The sequence below is a fragment of the Scyliorhinus torazame genome, chromosome 21 (genome assembly GCF_047496885.1).
Source record: "Scyliorhinus torazame isolate Kashiwa2021f chromosome 21, sScyTor2.1, whole genome shotgun sequence".
NCBI lineage: Eukaryota > Metazoa > Chordata > Chondrichthyes > Carcharhiniformes > Scyliorhinidae > Scyliorhinus > Scyliorhinus torazame.
This window is the reverse complement of record NC_092727.1, coordinates 119,789,921-119,809,748: the sequence shown is the minus strand read 5'-3', so window position 1 is coordinate 119,809,748 and position 19,828 is coordinate 119,789,921. Positions and strand designations below refer to the sequence as shown.

Genomic DNA, 19,828 nt, shown 5'->3' with positions numbered 1-19,828 from the left:
TATGATTCTATGAACATGAAGGCCGCACTCCTTCCCTGGTTAGCTTACACACAGCTGTGTACAGGTTGCTTCAGGGCAGCGTTGGAGCAAATCATTCACCCACATTTTCAGACCGGGAATGTTTAAGAAAGGGGAACTAAAGTGAGAAAATGAGGCAGTCTTTGGACTCAAACATAGCAGGTTTTCTATATTTACCCCTCAATGCCGGAATGCAATAAAATTACCTTTCATTGTAAAACTGGAGGGTATTCTCTGCATACAGCGGTGTTACAAGCTGGCAAATCATCTGTAGAGGTTTCTCACGTTCCTCCAGGCCCAACATCCTAACGTGTGCCACTAACCAAGCCACGGCACAGATTGCCATGCTGCAAATCTTCCCTTTGATATTATCGGTGATTTTCTGGTTCAGATTGAAAACAGAAGAACTGAGCAACGATTCTTGGAAGTTTACTAGTAACAAACCACATACTAATTGCAAGATATTTGTGCTTTTTATTCTAGCTGACACTAGATTGCAATTGTCTGAATTTATACATAAACCCAACTTTACTTCCTAAACTAAGATACAAGGAGAGTGTGATGATTTTGGACACAAAAGCCTCTCAACTATTCAATTGAGAAACAAGACTTGAAATGGAAAAAGAGGCAACTGGGGCTCAACATGGTTCAAAATAAACAATTAAAGAGAAAAGAATAACAAAAGGGGAACCAAAACAGATAGAAACTGCGGGTTCAGCCTTTGAAACGGAAGCGGAGGTTATGAGTTTAACATCAGAAGAGCTGGAGTTCAGAAGGAACGTCTTTGATTCTGAATTCATGGTTTCTTCAAAAGAATGCAGCAGGTCTCTAGTACACTAAAGGAGGAGGTGTTCCGCCCTCATTTTCCCAGAGAAGTTCTTTTGCAATTCTCTCTCTCTGTCTCATTTATGTTGACTCTTGCTAGGGTGCAACTCCACTGTCATCGGTCGTCCTCCAATATTTCACTCAATTCAGAAGCAGCTCACAGAAGGTTCACTCAACTAATTCCTGGAATGAGGGGCTTATTTTATGAAGATAGATTGAAGAGGCTGGGCCTATGCCCATTGGACTTTAGAAGAATGAGAGGTAATCTTATTGAAACATATAAGATCCTGAGGGGACTTGATAAGGCGGACATCGGGAGTTGTTTCACCTTGTGGGGGGCGACTAGAACTAGGTGACACAGTTTAAGATTAAGAGGTTTCCCCTTTAACACAGGGATGAGCAGAATTTTTTCTTTCTCAAAGTCATTAATCTGTGGAACTCTCTTCCCCAGTTATGTAGTGGAGGTTGGATCATTGAACGTGTTCGAAGCAGAGTTGGGACAGATTTTTGTTAGACAAGGGAGTCAAGGATTATGATTGGCCAACAGGAAAGCGGAGTTGAGGCTGTAATCAGATTAGCTATGATCTTATCGAATGATGGCTTTAATGGGCTGAATGACCTCCTCCTGATCCAACGTCACATGCTGGCAAACTACTCCATAATCTGAGAATCACAAGAAAGTCTCCTCTTTTTCTTGCCTGCAGCCTATCTACTCACATGACAGGAATTACTGAATAGCGATCAGGAGTGGGCCAGGCTAATATTCCATTCTCTGGTTCACTGTGACCCCAGTAAGGCCAGCTAACTTACCACAAGGAATGGAATAGTTTGCGCAGCTTAACTGAGCAGTGACTTTACCAATTAGACCTTGGGGTCCAGAACACTCTCTGATCAGGACACACTTCACAGGCAGTACTCTGGAGTGAGATTTACCGAATGTATGTACTGAGGACATGCACCGCCACATTATATCTGATAAGTACACACCATTAACATCACAGCCCTGCACAGCGTAGCAAAACAACAGTAATACCTGCACAGCTTCAAATGTCAACAGTCCATGCTCCCAGGCATTGAGAACCTCCAGGATAGCTGCTGGTGTACAGGAACATACCTCGTGCCATTTCACCTGGCTTGAAAGCAAAACGAAAAATGAGTGTGGTTACATCAAGGATATGACATATTTTATTATTCTAAATGGTAATATGGTAAGAAATGGTAACAGAGCTGTGGGGAAAAAAACAGTAAATACAGATAGGGTAAAGATATTTATACAAAGCACTGGAGGATGGACATTTAAAAAGACTGAATTAAAAGCAGAGAAAGCACATACGAAAAAAACTAACAATGTCACAGCTTCATAACTCATTAAGTAGCCAATCTACAAATTTGAAGTAGTTCTTTCTGATACTGACTGTAGTTGAGTAATGTGGATTTGGAGTACTGGTTCTTGGAACAGTAAATACTTCCTCCTTCTTTTACTGATTAAATTTCTATTTATTTCAAGAATTTTCACCTACGTATAGAATTTGAGGTCAGAGGATCTACATCAACATGCCATTCAATAGGCACATACCATATAGGCACAGACAATAATTTACAATTAGCAGAAGCTGTGAATGTTTTAGGTGTGTCACAAATTCAACTGTTTAAACAATGTAACTGTTCAACATCTCCATCTGTGACATCCCAGTTGTACCGTGTTGCCTTGAAGATAGGTTGCGCAAGGCAATTTTTGTTTTATCTAATGTGGCAAAATGCCATATCAGTTACTTGATACAAAATTATTATTCAAAAGGTATTCATTGCGCTGAAAGTTACAACTCCCAAAATTTTAATGCAAGAGTTTTGGAAAAGTTGTTTGAATTAAAGGATTATATCAACATTAATTCTATGTATGAAGATGATGTGTTTTCTCCAGAGATTCCTTGTGATCTATCTCCAATGGGCCTGCACCCTAAACTTAGACACAGGCAAGGAGCAATTACAATATAGCTGCAACATTTGAATCCTGAACAAGGAATCATGCACCAAGATTGACAGACGTTGTTTGCTTTGATGATAGATATTGAAATTATTACGAGCAGATTTGAAGAAAGTTCCTCCCAATTAGACTTTGATATTCTATGACTATAAATAAGTGACAAAGCCACATTTGGGCAGCACGGTAGCATCGTGGTTAGCACAATTGCTTCACAGCTCCAGGGTCCCAGGTTCGATTCCGGCTTGGGTCACTGTCTGTGCGGAGTCTGCCCATCCTCCCCGTGTGTCCGCGTGGGTTTCCTCCGGGTGCTCCGGTTTCCTCCCACAGTCCAAAGATGTGCAGGTTAGGTGGATTGGCCATGATAAATTGCCCTTAGTATCCAAAATTGCCCTTAGTGTTGGGTGGGGTTGCTGGGTTATGGGGATAGGGTGGAGGTGTGGACCTTGGGTAGGGTGCTCTTTACAAGAGTCGGTGCAGACTCAATGGGCCGAATGGCCTCCTTCTGCACTGTAAATTCTATGATTCTATGATGATTCTATGATATAACCTGATCCACATCATGAAATAAGGTGTAAAAATATCAGCAAGTATTGAAATCTGAAAGAAAAAAGAGCTGGAAGCACACAAAAGGGGATTTTTAACCGGTATTCGCCATGGGTGAAAATGGTGACGCCCAAGATTCTCAGATAGGCTGATCTCGTTCTCAGGATACCAGCAAGCCCCCCACCCCCATGTAACGAGGTAACCGCTGTTACTTAAATTCATTTTAAGAATTTAACATAGGGTTAAAGGGCTTTCCCCCCAATAAAGAAATCTCCCCTCACTGGCGTAATGCCACATTGACAAGGTTTACAACTGGTATTGAAAAATGCAAAGCAGTCAAGGGGAACCTGCCCGGGATGCAAAGCTAAGTATAGTCCCCGGGGTGAGAGGGACTAGCAATGCCGGGATCGGGCCCTCTGGGGAGCCCCATTGAGGGGGGTAAATTCCCTCTTGTATGTGTGAGGGGGTGGTTGCCCCAGTGTTCTGCCATCTGCCAGCGTGACAGCTGGCGAGTTGCACGTCGGTTTTCTCACAGCAGCCAGTATTCTGTCCAGAGTGCAAAATTCCACCCATAGCATCTGAAAAGGCGACAGATGATGTGTACTGTCAAACCTTGCATGTATCCTACACCAACACAGACATGAGCCACTGAACTATCTGAGAGATTGGGGCAGCACGGTAGCATTGTGGATAGCACAAATGCTTCACAGCTCCAGGGTCCCAGGTTCGATTCCGGCTTGGGTCACTGTCTGTGCGGAGTCTGCACATCCTCCCCGTGTGTGCGTGGGTTTCCTCCGGGTGCTCCGGTTTCCTCCCACAGTCCAAAGATGTGCGGGTTAGGTGGATTGGCCATGCTAAATTGCCCATAGTGTCCAAAATTGTTGGGTGGGGTTACTGGGTTCTGGGGATAGGGTGGAGGTGTGGACCTTGGGTGGGGTGCTCTTTCCAAGAGCTGGTGCAGACTCGATGGGCCGAATGGCCTCCTTCTGCACTGTAAATTCTATGATTCTATGATGATCGCAATCAGACAAACTATTCCAGCGTAAGGGGCCTTGCACTACATCATGCAGAAAATGCATGGAACCTCCGACAACAGCCGGAAAGCGAAAGATAGATTAACCTTTCAGGAATTGGATCTGAAGTACACCCTTCATCAGAACTGAATTCTGACAGGAGATCTATACCTGAAACATCGGCCTGCCTTTTCTTTTACCTGCTGAAGGGCTTGCTTTGTACTTAGCATTATACATTTTTATTTCACAATGGAACTGTTTCATATTACTGGTGCATTCACTGCCCTCCTCCTGCTCTTTTTAAACAAAGTTGTGCTCAAAATCTTCTTTAACTTATTTAATACTGACTTACATAACGCTTGGATGGCGTCTGACCACGTTAAGTATTTTGTGTATAAACTAACATGTTGTAAGACGACAGCAAGTGTCGTGCTGAATCGTGCACAGAGCTGTTCAAACCGGCGAGATATTTAACAATCAGTGGGCAACTGAAGTCAGACAACCCATTCCAGATAATACGCAGGTGTGGCGGAACTCTCACTGCTTTGCATCCAGAAACCAACATCAAACTGAATTATTGAAAAGCAGACAGCAACTTACACAAGCTTCATTTCAGTGGAAGAGTTCAGGTGAGACACCAGCAACTCCACTTTTGTGGGGTCAGCACGGAATCCCTGCTCTGGGTTTAAGATCTTCCCTTCCTCGGGCATGCAGGTCAGCATCCAAGTCTCAAAGAACACCACCTCCCCTGACGTGCTGGGCTCTGACAGAATTACCTAGAAGCAGGGCACAGTCACAGTCACCAGTTTCCCCGGAAAATTAGAATTAAATGATTACAGCAATGAAGCAAGAACAAATCTACATTTATATAGTGCCTTACATGTCCTCAGGATAGTTTTTTACAAAGATTGGAAGATATTATTTTACAAACGTTATTTATAAATCTTGGAACGGAGAAAAGGTGTTACATCATGGTGCCAGATAAAATCTATCAAACAATTTTAAGGCAGCACCGTGGCGCAGTGGGTTAGCCGTGCTGCCTCACGGCGCCGAGGTCCCAGGTTCGATCCCGGCTCTGGGTCACTCTGCGTGTGGAGTTTGCACATTCTCCCCGTGTCTGCGTGGGTTTCGCCCCCACAACCCAAAGATGCGCAGGCTAGGTGGGTTGGCCAGGCTAAATTGCCCCTTAATTGGAAAAAATGAATTGGGTACACTAAATTTATTTTAAAAAACAATTTTAAAACACCATGAATGGACCCAGACCTCCTCAGACTACTGTTACAATTTGACACTACAGCACCAGATTTACAGCTAATGTCAGGGGCCAGAACAGCAAAGGCATTTCTTTCCTCCATTCACCAGACAAGTAAATATATATAAATGCTTTTAGTTTGCTAAGCCATGGAACCAAATATACACAGTAGTTCAATAAATTAACTGCAGTAGTCCATTTTGGGCCCATAGTGGCAGTACAAACTTAACTGTAGATTCTAATGGATGTGGAAGGTCTGGTTTAAAATCTGTACATGCAAAAAAATAACCTTAGTAACACACTACAGCAATCTGCTATATAAAAATGAATGCAAATATGTTAATTGAATCAATTGAAGTTAAGTACATACAGGTGTAGGAGATTTTTTTTCTTTATTCATTCATGGGATGTGACCATCACTGACAAGGCCAGCATTTGTTATCCATCCCTAATTGCCCTTCAACTGAGTGTCTTACAAGGCCATTTCAGAACTCAGTTAAGGGTCAACCACATTGCTATGGGTCTGGAGTCACATGTAACCGTAGCACAGTGGGTAGCAGTCGTGTGTGTACAGGGAGTATAGTAGGGGGCTAAGTACGCAGCCTTGCGGGGCCCCGATATTGAGGACTATTGTGGAGGACAAACCAGCAAAAAATATGTGCAAATGAGACTGAGTTGCTTGGGTTTCAAGGGCTGGGTTGCCGGGGTACAGGGCTGTGGGTTGCAACCCCCCCCGCAAATCCTGATGTGTAAACTGGACTTGTGATACATCATGTTCTTTCAACATTTTACAGGTTAATATTGAGGTACAAAGATTTAATACTTCGCTAACGGTTAACTGTTCTTTGTAGAATTATTTTTTTTAAAGGTATGAGTAACATGGCTTATATATTATTGTCAAAAGTTATGGCAATTTCGCACCATCTAGTGAGGTTTTGACAATCGTATATTGGAAAATAAGGATCAGAAAGATAAGTAGAGACAAAGGAGATATTCAGTCCTTCCAGTTCATGCTTCTAGAGAAACCCAAAGCATCCAAGATAAGAATGGGAATTACGGTTTGCATCCAGCACCTTACATAAAAATAAGTACAAATTACTTGGACAAAGATTTTGCTTGTGATGATGTCGGTGTAGGAATAGTTAACAGCAGCATGTGAAGCTCCATTCAATGACTATGTCGGGTTCAATCCCCGTGCAGAGTGAGGTTATTCGTGAAAGCCCCACCTTCTCAACCTTGTCCCTCGCCTGAGGTGTGGTGATCCTCAGGTTAAACCCACCACCAGTCAGCTCTCCCCCTCAAAGGGTAAAGCAATCTATGGTCATCTGGGACTATGGCAAATTTATGTCATAATGGTCATGTCTAAATATAGTGTGCTTGCCATATATTAGAAATTTCAATTAGAATAGATTTACAAGCCCAGGTTGCACTTACATCAGATCCATAAGTTTGAGCAACATGGCAGAGCATGAGGAAGGAAATGTCAAACAGCAGTGCTCGGACAGAAGCTGCTTTTGCTGGAAACAAGGAAAGAAAGAACATATTAGTTAATGGGTCTTATTTGGACAACCACAGAACGGTACAAATTTCACGCTAAGTTGGTGCAAAACCTAACATGAACAAAGAAAGAAAAGTACAGCACAGGGACAGGCCCTTTTAAATAAGTTAGTGAGCTGGCTTCGCAAAATGCTGACAAGTGGGCACAGTCCACAAAAAGTACCACTTGAGTACCAAAATCATAATTTTAAAAAATAAATGTCCAATTAAGAGGCAATTTAGTGTGGCCAAGCCACTTACCCTGCACATCTTTGGGTTGTGGGGATGAGATCCATGCAGACACGGAATGTGCAAAATCCACATGGACAGTGGCCTGGGGCCGGGATTGTACTTGGATCCTCGAAGCCATGAGGCAGCAGTGCTAACCACTGCACCACCGTGCCGCCCCTCCGAAACTATAATTTAATATCCGTTTTCTATTTCACCCTTACAAATTAACATATTTAAGAACGACCCTTTTCATCCAAGGCTGTATACACCTAGTAAAAATACTCAGTTCCAGTGTACAGTCTTTTTACCAACCTTTGTCAAGGAGTGCAACCACATTAATCTCTGAGGATTAAAGGAAGGTCAGTGATCGTTAAAGTTCAATCATTGTAAAGAAAGTGTAATCAGAATCCTTTTCTTGGGACTTTTGTAACACATTATTCCTTCCTCTAACTACAGGAGCTACTCTGACAGCTCTCTGGTCAGTTTTTCATATTGTATGAAAATGATCCATATGCACTCTCAATGACCAAATGCACTCTTTGCTGTTAACTGATCTCCAGCAGTGTAGATCATGGCTTGGAAAGGCCATGGTTCCAACTTCGAATTGTTATCTAATCACCTCTGCTGGAAAGTGCAAAGGTGCGACAGGCGCCTTGGTGTCCAGTTATGACCATCCCCAGTATTTGCTGTCAAGGCTGACACAAGAATAGGCAGCTAGGCAATATATCAGAGCAAAGACCAAGACTCAATGAGTCACATCGCAACCCAGCGCAGTCCAATGTTTTTGGGAAACAAGGGGTGCAAATAAGTTTTTTAAAAGTTGATTTAAGTTATTCTTGGTACTTAATGCATTTACTTTAAAGATCGTTAGAATGATGCATAATTATACTTACATCCCTCCCCACTGATGTGCTTGGCAAATTCGTTTAACCTGAAAAAATGGAATTGGAGGAAATATAAATTAGACATTAAAAGTTGTGACCCTGATAATTACAAATCAGAATAATCAGCGCGAGCGGAAATCTGACGGTCTCATGGTTCCCACAGACTAACCAGCTTTGAAAACTCCAGAGAGTAGCAATAAATACTAGCAAATCACTCAGGCTGTTGCACTATTTTATAATGTAATGCATGCTTGAATATTACAACATGTAATGCATGATCTGTAATAGTAGACTAGATGGAATGTCCGTATGAGGTTCCAATCCAATTACTGCCTTCGTCCATCTGCTTTCACTATACTGTTGCTAACTCCAAACTTGACACTTCCTATTGTTACGATCCAAGTTGATGTTACAACTGGACGGGATGATCCCAGAATGAAACCCTTGCTCAAAAGACCGTAACTTTCACTTTTTTTCTATGTTCTAGTTGTTAAGCAACACCCTCTGCTGGCCTATTGATTTTTCACACTTTAGCTCTCTCTATCACAATATAATCCCGGTGGAACTGAAACAAACCTCCACAGATACAAACATCTTTGTCCAGAATGAATCCAATTACCTTCCAGGTAAAGAAACATTAAATTAATCCCACCGAAAGCTATACCTTATTTCTAATGTGTATCCACACATATAAATCCCTTCAACCTACCTTTGGTTTCCTAACACTATACACTCCTGGTCATTCTCCATGTACTGTAACCTTCAGCTCATCAAAGCTCTACTGCCTGTATGTAGTCCATCCCATAAAAGTACTACCCATCTATGATCCGTATGCTTGCTAGCCTCTATTAGCCCTCAGAACCCCAGTTATTATAATGTAAACAGAAATTCTGCAAATGTCAATCAGCAAGGGAAAAGTGAAATCAATGTGTCAGATGTTTATTATTAATCTAAAAGTAATCATTCCAGCTATTTATTCCATGTGTTCTCCATCTCTGCTTATGACAGGTCAAATACAACAGCACTCATCTAAGTAATTAAACCATTCAAGGAAGCTTGTTTTCCGAATTAAAACTAAATGGATCTGGTGGATGAATTACATCAGAGGGGAAATTATCAGCCGTAATTACAATATTTTCACTGCAAAGTTACCTTACACTTACTTGACAAATTTCCGAGCAAAGGATTTCAGTTTCCCAGTAGCAGCGGCAGCTGCCAGAAGCAAATCCAAGCTCTTCCCAGAAAGCATATGGCCCAGTACTCCCAGAAGTCCTTCGGGAGATTTGGAATGGTCTGCATCCATGGTCTGATGGAGTATAGTGGCAGAGGTTTAAAATATTGTATCATGTTGTATCAGCATGAATGGTGCTCGACACAAGCCAGTAATGTCTACAATGTTGGCAGCTCTTTAGGATTTGTGTAGGTGAGGTACACCAAGTTACAAACTAGTGATGTTAATATACACGAGAGCTTACACACATGGGATACAATGTCTTGATATGTAATTATCAAGTAGTATCTGAATATGTATAATTTGGCGATTAAACAAAATAGTAATGGCTCAAGGTCTGAGTCACAATATTGGGTCATTTAAATTCCATAAACATGCATCAACAATGCACGAGGAGACTATGCCCAACAATAATTAGACTGGGATGTTAAGTTTTGATTTCCCAGAACCTTCATCAGACAGACTCATAAGTTTAGATTGCAAGAAACACATCAAGAATGTAAATAGTATCTCAGTGTAAGGTCTCCTCTGAAAAACGACACTTCTGACTGTGCAAACCTCTCAATACTACACTGATGCATCAGCCATGATTATGTGCTCACAGCCGGGCTGGTCAAGGATTTGTATTTGGAGGAAGGGTTCGCCAGTTTGGAGGAGATAAGGGAGAGGGTAGAGTTGCCGAGGGGTAGTGAGTTCAGGTATCTACAGGTTAGGGACTTTGCACAAAGGTCTGCTAGGGGTTCCCTAGATTGCCAGGGTACACCCTGCTGGAGCGACTGCTGCTTCCGGATGTGAAAGGGGAGGGAAGAATTGGGGATATATATAAGTGGCTGGGGGAGCAGGGAGGAGAGCGGGTGGTGAAGATCAAGGAGAAATGGGAAGCGGAGTTGGGAATGGAGAGTATGGAGTGAGGCACTGCGAAGGGTAAATGGGACCTCCTCTTGTGCAAGGATGAGCCTGATACAGTTCAAGGTGGTGCACAGGGTGCATATGACTTGGGCGAGAATGAGTGGGTTCTTTCAGGGGGTAGCAGATGAGTGTGAGAGGTGTGGGCGGGGACCAGCGAATCATCCGCACATGTTTTGGGGTTGTGAAAAATTGGGACGATTCTGGGCGGGAGTGTTTGCAGTCTTAGGTAGGATAGTGGAGGAGGGAGTGGACCCGGACCCTTTGGTGGCGATATTTGGGGTTTCAGAGAAGCCGGAGCTCATGGAGAGGAGGAAGGCCGATGTCTTGGCCTTCACCTCTCTGATTGCACGGCGACTAATTTTGCTGGAGTGGAGGTCGGCATCGCCACCGGGGGTAGCAGCATGGTTGGGTGACCTGTATGACTTCCTGCGGTTAGAGAAGATAAAGTATGAGTTAAGGGGCTCAGCAGGGCAGTTTGAGAAAAGGTGGGGGATTTTTGTGACCGTGTTTGAGGAGCTGTTCGTCGCAGGGGGGTGGGTGTTGGGGAGGGGACGTGTGAAAAAGGAGAAAAATCTGTACAAACTGTATAGTTGATTGTTGGGAAGAATTTTTCCCAGGGTGTTTATTTGCTGTAACCTACTTTGATACAAGTTTGAATAAAATGCGTTTAAAAAAAAAAATGATTATGCGCTCACATTTCTGGAGAATTTCTTGAACCCATGACCTTTGAGGGAAGTGCCACAAACGAATAAAGGTTGCCAAAACTCTGTTCAGTATTAAAATGGTCTATGAAAACAAAGCACAGAAAAATCCACCTTTAAAATATTGGTGACCGTGGGTTCTGCACGGAGAATAAGGCCTGGATTGGGCTGGATACTGGCATTTTCAGCAGATTTTAATTGTGGAGCCAACTCCCTGTCTGCTGTTCTGCAACAAGAAGAAAAAGAGGCCTTAAGAAACAGTTTTGGATGACAGAGTAACATGTCTGTATAACTTAACTCCCATGCGTGCAACCTCGGTCACCATCTGTTGACATAACCTTGGAGTGCAGCAAATACATGACAAATTAACAAATGCGCTGTCACCTCTCCAGTCAGGAAACCGATCGTTCAGAAACACCAGTTATCCAAAATCTTTTTGAGCTGACCCTCAAAATCATTGGTACCATTTTAGTACAGTACTTTGAGAAAGGAAACATGAAAGATACAGTATGTTGATAAGTGAAACAATTTTTATTATTGTTTTATAATAGAACATAGAACATACAGTGCAGAAGGAGACCATTCGGCCCATCGAGTCTGCACCGACCCACTTAAACCCTTACTTCCACCCTATCCCTACGTAACCCAATAATTCCTCCTAACCTTTTTGGTCACTAAGGGCAATTTATCATGGCCAATCCACCTAACCTGCACGCCTTTGGACTGTGAGAGGAAACCGGAGCACCCGGAGGAAACCCACGCAGACACGGGGAGAACGTGCAGACTCTGCATAGACAGTGACCCAGCAGGGAATCGAACCTGGGACCCTGGCGCTGTGAAGCCACAGTGCTATCCACTTGAGCTACCGTGCTGCCCAATGTTTCATCATTACGTATGTCCCAGGGATATATTTCTATCAATGTTATTTTCCGGTTCAGACACTTGTGGTTGGGCATTCCAGTGAACATTCTATATTCTAGAAAATTCCAGAGCGGCATGGTGGCACAGTGGTTAGCACTGCTGCCTCACGGCGCTGAGGAACCGGGTTCGATCTCGGCCCCGGGTCACTGTCCGTGTGGAGTTTGCATTCTCCTCGTGTCTGCGTGGGACTCACCCCCACAACCCAAAACGATGTGCAGGGTAGGTGGATTGGCCACGCTAATTGGAAAAAAAAAATTGGATACTCAAAATTTACTTCTTCTTAAATTCCGAAATAGAAGAATGGCTTGGTCTTAAGCCTTCAAGGGTTACTGCGTACAATGAAACATCAATCCAATTTTGATGATGGGAAAAAGTTTTTGTTTCTTCGTTATGAACGCACATTCAAAATACTGAACTGGGACACTTTAATAGTCCTGAGCAATTTAATCTTGTCGACTGATCTTAAGTGGAGCCTCAAATGTCGCAACACCCAGTGGCAAAGTAAGATTGCATCTTTGAAACAGCTCTGGCAGCACGGCGGCGCAGTGGTTAGCACTGCTGCCTCGCGGCGCCGACGTCCCAGGTTCGATCCTGGCCCCGGGTCACTGTCCGTGTGGAGTTTGCACATTCTCCCCGTGTTTGTGTGGGTTTCGCTCCCACAACCCAAAGATGTGCAGGGTAGGTGGATTGGCCACGCTAAATTGCCCCTTAATTGGAAAAAAAAATAAATCTTTGAAACATTCTGAGCATCAGCCTAAATCACTAGGTGACTAGTGTCATTGATCATTCTCCTACCTTACCCAGGTTAGATTTTCTTTCACACTGTACATTATATCTCATCTTCCAAATTCCAGATCACAATCTACCTGCAAGGTAGCCATTTAATGAATCTTGGGATCATAATTTTCTTCTGGTTACCCACTGGAGATAGGTCGGAAAATCAATGCTATCCTTTCCCCAATTTTCATTCAGGTTTCCAGAACTACGTGAAGTAAATTATTCAACAAAATCACAATCTACTACTATTTTCAGACAAAACTAAAATACTGCCGATGCTGGAAGTCAGAAATACCAGAAGATGCTGGAAATATTCAGCAGGTCTGGCAGCATCTGGGAAGCGGGAAAAATAAAGTTATTGCTTCAGGTTGATGACTTTCATCAGCAGTTACTCTCTTCACAGGTGCCACCAGACCTGCTGAGTATTTCCAGCATTTTCTGTTTTATTTTTACTTTATCCTTTTTGAAGGGCAGCACGGTAGCAGTGGTTAGCACAATTGTCTCACAGCTCCAGGGCCCCAGGTTCGATTCCTGGCTTGGTTCGCTGTCTGCATGGAGTTTGTACGTTCTCCCCGTGTCTGCGTGGGTTTCCTCCGGGTGCTCCGGTTTCCTCCCACAGTCCAAAGATGTGCAGGTTAGGTGGATTGGCCATGATAAATTGCCCTTAGTGTCCAAAATTGCCCTTAGTGTTGGGTGGGGTTACTGGGTTATGAGGATAGGGTGGAGGTGTGGGCTTGTGTAGGGTGCTCTTTCCAAGGGCCGCTGCGGACTCGATGGGCCAAATGGCCTCCTTCTGCACTGTAAATTCTATGATTCTACGATTATATCATACCAGAATTTTTTTTTAAACTGTAAAAGATAAAGTGCTTTTCACTGGTAAATTAAGCTGTGTTTTTCAGGCACAGAACTCCTCAAGCAATATATGCTGTGCAGTGAAACATAAGAGGACAAAAGTACGGTCTTTACCTGGCTACAAAATGCACAACTATCTGCCTTACCTTTTGTTGACCAGGTTTTCCATGTTACCATCTGAAAGCAGCCCCAGTTTCCCACATTCCTGAAGTAGGAGGCTGACGCAGTCACAGCTATGATGGGAAGGAGGATGATACATTAATTCAAAGCAGATCGTTTAAAGCTCAACATATATGCCACTGCATTTCTCACTGTCTTCCCCTTCTCTCCCTCCAATCCCTATAGAAAAAAATATATATAAAACCTGCCCCCAGGCTTTTAATTGCATCATGAAATATTCTCTTTTCAGACTATTCACTTGCTGTCACATCTGATGCCTGAAAACCGAGTGTGCAAATGCCGCCCAGTTTAAGAGACAATGGGGCTTTCCTGCCGTCTACTATTGCTACTGTTTGTTGACGATTCCAGTACAGTATGTCATTGCTGAATGACACTGCTTTGTTTTTTAATCATATAAACTGTCAGCAATACAGACCTTTGTAATCATAAGTACTGAATTATGGAGTGGCTGGACACGGTTTCAATGCCGACAGTTCACAAAGCTTTGACAAAGAGTCATCGGACTCGAAACGTTAGCTCTTTTCTCTCCCTACAGATGCTGCCAGACCTGCTGAGATTTTCCAGCATTTTCTCTTTTGTTAAATAATGATACAGCCCGAGTACGATAAAAATTACAGAATTACTGCATCTATCCCAAATCCAAATAAAGTCTCTCAATTGACTCCCCAACTCAGCCTTGAATTGCTGTGGCACTTCTAATTATCAGCTCATGTTTCCGGTTTTTGGAGCTTGTTGCAATCTTTATTACACTGTACGACCTCAACTTATGCCCTTAAGAATCTAGAATATCTGAAAAAAAAAAACCCTGCTAGGTTTTGGATTTTATAAAACTTTAAAATGATTGTTTTGTTTATTTAATCATATATTCCCTGCACCTTTGAACACTGCATTTTCCAAATTCCCACCTCACATGCACAGTAACATGCAACTGTGTAGTTTAGGGGAAGATGAACAAACCCTTGGAGTGGTTTGCGAGTTCACTTTCTAAATGTAATTCGTCCTGAACTCGCTAAAACAGCACTGGCCTCTGGCTTGGTGAAGCACCTTTAGCCCTACCTGTCAATTAAGTATCTGCAAATCAGAAATTTTCATATTTCTTTGCAATATGATTGCCATCCCAAAATTTAGGATACAATTCACAGCTTTGTGCATATGGCACTTTCACCACTAGATGGCAATAAGTACTGGAAATCAAATAAATCAGTAACAAGTATAAACTCAGCTCGGACGCATAATAGTTACGGCAGCTATTCCAACAGATGACCGGAGTTGTCAACAAGGCCAAGTGGCTAAGCGGTTGCAATTGCTTAGATAATTTGTTCAAACTGTCTCAATCAGTTGTAAGCGTTTGTTTTTGAATAGGTGCTAATCATCAGATATTGGGCATTTGAGTCATCACTGGGAACTTGGGAATAGTGTAAAGGCAAAGGGGTCCAAGCAGAGCGGTTCTGAAACGGAGTGGCTTAATTGGGAATTTGGAGAGTGGGAATTCTGAGAAGAGGGGGCAGGACCATAGCACATCTAATTGATATATAAATGACAGGAATATGGATAATAAGAGTTAAGTTACAGCTACAGGGACTGACCTGTGAGGGAGCAGCGGGGCGGAGCAGAGCACGCCCAACACTCGACAGCACTGGAAGAGTTGACGTCAATTTCTGAAAAGTGACGGCAGCACAAGGGAGGGAGCGGGTAGGTGGATGATAAGTTGTTTTCTCCAATTTAAAGCTACATTAAGGTCGGGTAAGAGGTCCAGCTTTAAAATAAAAAAACTTCAATAAATTTCTGCTTGGCATAAACTAAAGATAAGGGTCTTTTAACTAAAGTTATGGCAAGGGAGCTCGGTCCTGTATGTTACACCAGCTGCTGCATGGGGGAATTCGTAGATGCTCCTTGCAGTCTGGATGGTGACATGTGCAGGAAGTGCCACTGGTTTGGTCAACTTGACTCGTGGAGTCACAGAGGGAATGGGCGACCACCAGTCAGAAGAAGGGGGACAGGCAAGTACTTAGAAAAGCCCCAGAGTGCATCTTTTCTGTGTTGGAAAATGGTATGAATGATGGTTTCTCTGGAGAGTGAAGCCAGAGCCAAGTTCACGGCCCTGTAGGTGGCTCAGCTGCACAAGGGGGGAGGAGAAAGAGTGGAAGAACAATAGTGGTAGGTGACTCGATAGTGAGGGGTGCAGACAGGTGTTTTTATGGCCGCAGACATGACTCCAGGATGGCGCGTAGGCTCTCTAGTGCCAGGGTCAGGGATGTCACTGAATGGCTGCAGGGAATTCTGGAGGGATAGGGTGAACAGTCAGAAGTTGTGGTTCACATTCGTGCCAACGACATAGGTTGAAAGAGGGATGAGGTCCTGCAACAGAATTTAGGGAGCTAGGTAGCATATTGAAAAGCAGGACCTCAAATGTTGGAATCTCTGGATTACTCCCAGTGCCAGTGAGTATAGGAATAGCAGGATAGAGCAGATCAATGTGTGGCTGAACAGATGGTGTAGGAGGGAGGGCTATGATTCCTGGATCAGTTTCTGGGGAAGGTGGGACCTGTACAAGTTGGACGGGTTGCACCTGAACTGGAACGGCACTAACATCCCTGGGAGGAGCTTCGCTAGTGCTGCTGGGGCGAGTTAAAATTAATTTGGCAGGGGGATGGGATATGGAGTGGAGGTAGAGAAGGGGGTGATGCACAACCAAATATAGAAGAAAAACCAAGTCAGTCTGGAAGGCAGAGTGATTATAGACAAGTTAAGGCACAAAGGAGTAGTATGGCAAGGCTGGGTGGCATTTATTTTAATGCAAGAAGTCTTGAATGTAAAGCAGATGAGTTGAGGGTGTTGATTATGACATGGGAATGTGATATTATTGCTATCACAGAAAGAGGGGACATGAAAAAACACTGGCAGGTAAAATAAAAGAATATACAAAGGCGTTTATCAAGTATATTAAGGGCAAGAGGATGACCAGGGAAAGAGTAAAGGCCCATTAGATAATGAAAATCGCTTATTGTCACAAGTAGGCTTCAAAATGAAGTTACTGTGAAAAGCACCTAGTCGCCACATTCCGGCACCTGTTCGGGCAGGCTGGTACGGGAATTGAACCGTGCTGCTGGCCTGCCTTGGTCTGCTTTCAAAGCCAGTTATTTAGCCCTGTGCTAAACCAGCCCCTATAAGTACCAATGTGGCAACCTGTGTGTGGAACCAGCAGACATAGGTGAGGTTTTAAATGAGTACTTTGCATCTGTGCTCAGTTTGGAAATAGACGATGTAGGTATAGAAATCAGGGACGGGCACTGTGATGTACTTGGAACAGATTAACATTGAGGAGGGGGAGGTATTAACGGTTTTAGCAGGCTTAAAAGTGGAAATCCCCAGGCTCAGATGATGTGTATCAAAGGATGCTGAGGAAAGGAAGAGAGGAGATTTCAGAAGGTCTGACAATAATCTTAAAATCGTCTCTGGCCACAGGAAAGGTGCCAGAGGATTGGAGGACAGCTAATGTGGTACCATTATTCAAGAAGGGTGGTAGGGATAAATCAGGAAATTTACAGGCCAGTGAGTCTAACTTCAGTGGTGGGGAAACTATTGGAAAAGAATCCTGGGAGACAGAAATCTCCACTTGGCGAGTCAAGGATTAATCAAGGATAGTCAGCATGGCTTTGTCAAAGGGAGATCATGATTGGGATTCTCTGTTTGGGAGCCTAAGTGCTCTTGCTAGCGGGGAATCGCTACTGGTCTTCGCTGGCTGTGTGAGCAGGGTCTGGTATGCAAGTCTTTCCCCTTTACCATGCTAATTTATGCATGGGAGAGAGCTCGCAGGATTCTATCAGAATCGCGGTGTCGGACTGCCACTTTGATTGGTAACCGATGGCAGGCTCCGTCTCCAACACTAATATCCTGCATGGATCCCCCCCCCATCCAGAAGGAGCATCACCCCCCACCCCCCACAGCATTCAAGTATGAGGGTGGCCCAACACCATCGCCCCCTCCCCTCACCCCCAGTACCCACATCAGAAACCCCCAACAGAGGCCCCTGCCTAACACCGGAGTTCCGCAAGGATGTGCGCTCAGTCCTTTACTGTGCTCCCTATACACACGACCATGAGGCAAGATTTAACTCCAACTCAATCTAGAGGGGTCAATTACTAGAGGGCATAGGTTTATGGTGCGAGGGGCAAGGTTTAGAGGAGATGTACGAGGCAAGTGTTTTTTACACAGAGGGTAGTGGGTGCCTGGAACCCGCTGCCGGAGGAGGTGGTGGAAGCAGGGACGTTAGTGACGTTTAAGGGGCATCTCGACTAATACATGAATAGGATGGGAATAGAGGGATATGGACCCCGGAAGTGGAGAATATTTTAGTTTAGACGGGCAGCCTGGTCGGCACAGGCTTGGAGGGCCGAAGGGCCTGTTCCTGCGCTGTACTTTTCTTTGTTCTTTGTCTTTGTTATAAGTTTGCGGACTGTGATGGGCAGTATTTCAAACAACGACAAATCGGATACAGGAGGGACATAAATGGTGTACTGAAAACAACCTCTCTCTAAATGTTGGAAAGACCAAGGAACTGATCATCGACTTCAGGGAGCGTAGCACGACACACACTCCCGTCTGCATCAATGGCTCCGAAGTGGAGATGTTTGATAGCTTTAAGTTCTTGGGGGTCACCCTTACCAACAGTCTGTCCTGGTCCACTCACGTTGATGCAACAGCCAAGAAAGCCCAACAACGTCTCTACTTCCTAAGGAAGCTAAAGAAATTTGGCATGTTTGCATCGACTCTCACAAACTTCGATGTGGAGATGCCGGCGTTGGACTGGGGTGAGCACAGTAAGAAGTCTTACAACACCAGGTTAAAGTCCAACAGGTTTGTTTCAAATACTAGCTTTCGGAGCACTGCTCCTTCACCTGAGGAAGGAGTAGTGCTCCGAAAGCTAGTGTTTGAAACAAACCTATTGGACTTTAACCTAGTGTTGTGAGACTTCTTACTGTGCTCACAAACTTCTACAGATGTGTGATAGATAGCATCCTATCCGGCTGTATCACAGCCTGGTATGGCAACTGCTCGGCCCAAGATCGCAAGAAACTGCAGAGTGTGGTGAACTCAGCCCAACGCATCTCACAAGCTTGCATTCCCCACCATTGATTCTGCATACACCTCCCGCTGCCTCAGGAAGGCAGGCAGCATTATGAGAGACCCCTCCCACCCAGGCATTGCCTTCTTCCAGACCCTTCCATCAGGCAGAAGGTACAGAAGTCTGAAGACTCAGGAGCTGATCAAAGGGATAGGAAGCATGCAGGCGGGGAAGGCACCGGGGCCAGACGGTTTCCCGGTCGAGTTCTATAAAAAATATATGGACCTGTTGGGCCCGCTGTTAGTTAGGACCTTCAATGAGGCAAAGGAGGGGGGGGCTTTACCCCCAACGATGTCCCGGGCACTGATCTCCTTGATCCTGAAGCGGGACAAGGATCCCCTGGAATGTGGGTCTTACAGATCGATTTCCTTGCTAAATGTAGATGCCAAGGTGCTGGCGAAGGTCTTAGCCATGAGGATTGAGGATTGTGTGCCGCAGATCATTCATGAAGACCAGACGGGGTTTGTGAAGGGGAGACAGTTGAACGCGAATGTGCGGAGGCTTTTGAACGTTATCATGATGCCGGCGAGGGAGGGGGAGGCGGAGATAGTGGTGGCGATGGACGCTGAGAAAGCCTTCGATAGGGTAGAGTGGGGGTACCTGTGGGAGGTGCTGAAGAGGTTCGGGTTTGGGGAGGGGTTTGTCAGGTGGGTTAGGCTGTTGTATGAGGTCACGATGGTGAGTGTGGCCACAAATAGGAGAAGGTACGAGTACTTTCAGTTGCACCGAGGGACGAGACAGGGGTGTCCCCTGTCCCCCCTGCTCTTCGCACTGGCGATTGAACCCCTGGCTATGGCACTGAGAGAGTCGAGGAACTGGAGGGGGTTGGTGCGGGGTGGGGAGGAG

At 44.4% G+C, this 19,828-nt stretch overlaps 1 protein-coding gene and 1 non-coding gene across 2 annotated transcripts in view; both read right to left on the bottom strand.

The window, feature by feature from the left end:
• The window catches only part of med24 (mediator complex subunit 24), an 87,478-nt gene that overhangs the window by 34,134 nt on the left and 33,516 nt on the right, over nucleotides 1-19,828 (bottom strand). Inside the window, exons 12-19 of the mRNA XM_072487402.1 lie at nucleotides 13,824-13,910; nucleotides 11,242-11,353; nucleotides 9,450-9,592; nucleotides 8,296-8,333; nucleotides 7,070-7,152; nucleotides 4,984-5,159; nucleotides 1,877-1,976; nucleotides 225-400 (exon numbers count right to left, since the gene is read on the bottom strand). Of these exons, the coding sequence (XP_072343503.1) occupies nucleotides 225-400; nucleotides 1,877-1,976; nucleotides 4,984-5,159; nucleotides 7,070-7,152; nucleotides 8,296-8,333; nucleotides 9,450-9,592; nucleotides 11,242-11,353; nucleotides 13,824-13,910 (915 nt within the window). The remainder of the gene's footprint in view (nucleotides 1-224; nucleotides 401-1,876; nucleotides 1,977-4,983; nucleotides 5,160-7,069; nucleotides 7,153-8,295; nucleotides 8,334-9,449; nucleotides 9,593-11,241; nucleotides 11,354-13,823; nucleotides 13,911-19,828) is intronic.
• LOC140398777 (small nucleolar RNA SNORD124) lies at nucleotides 7,747-7,856 on the bottom strand. The gene has a single exon (XR_011937558.1). It is a non-coding gene; the product is annotated as a small nucleolar RNA SNORD124 (small nucleolar RNA).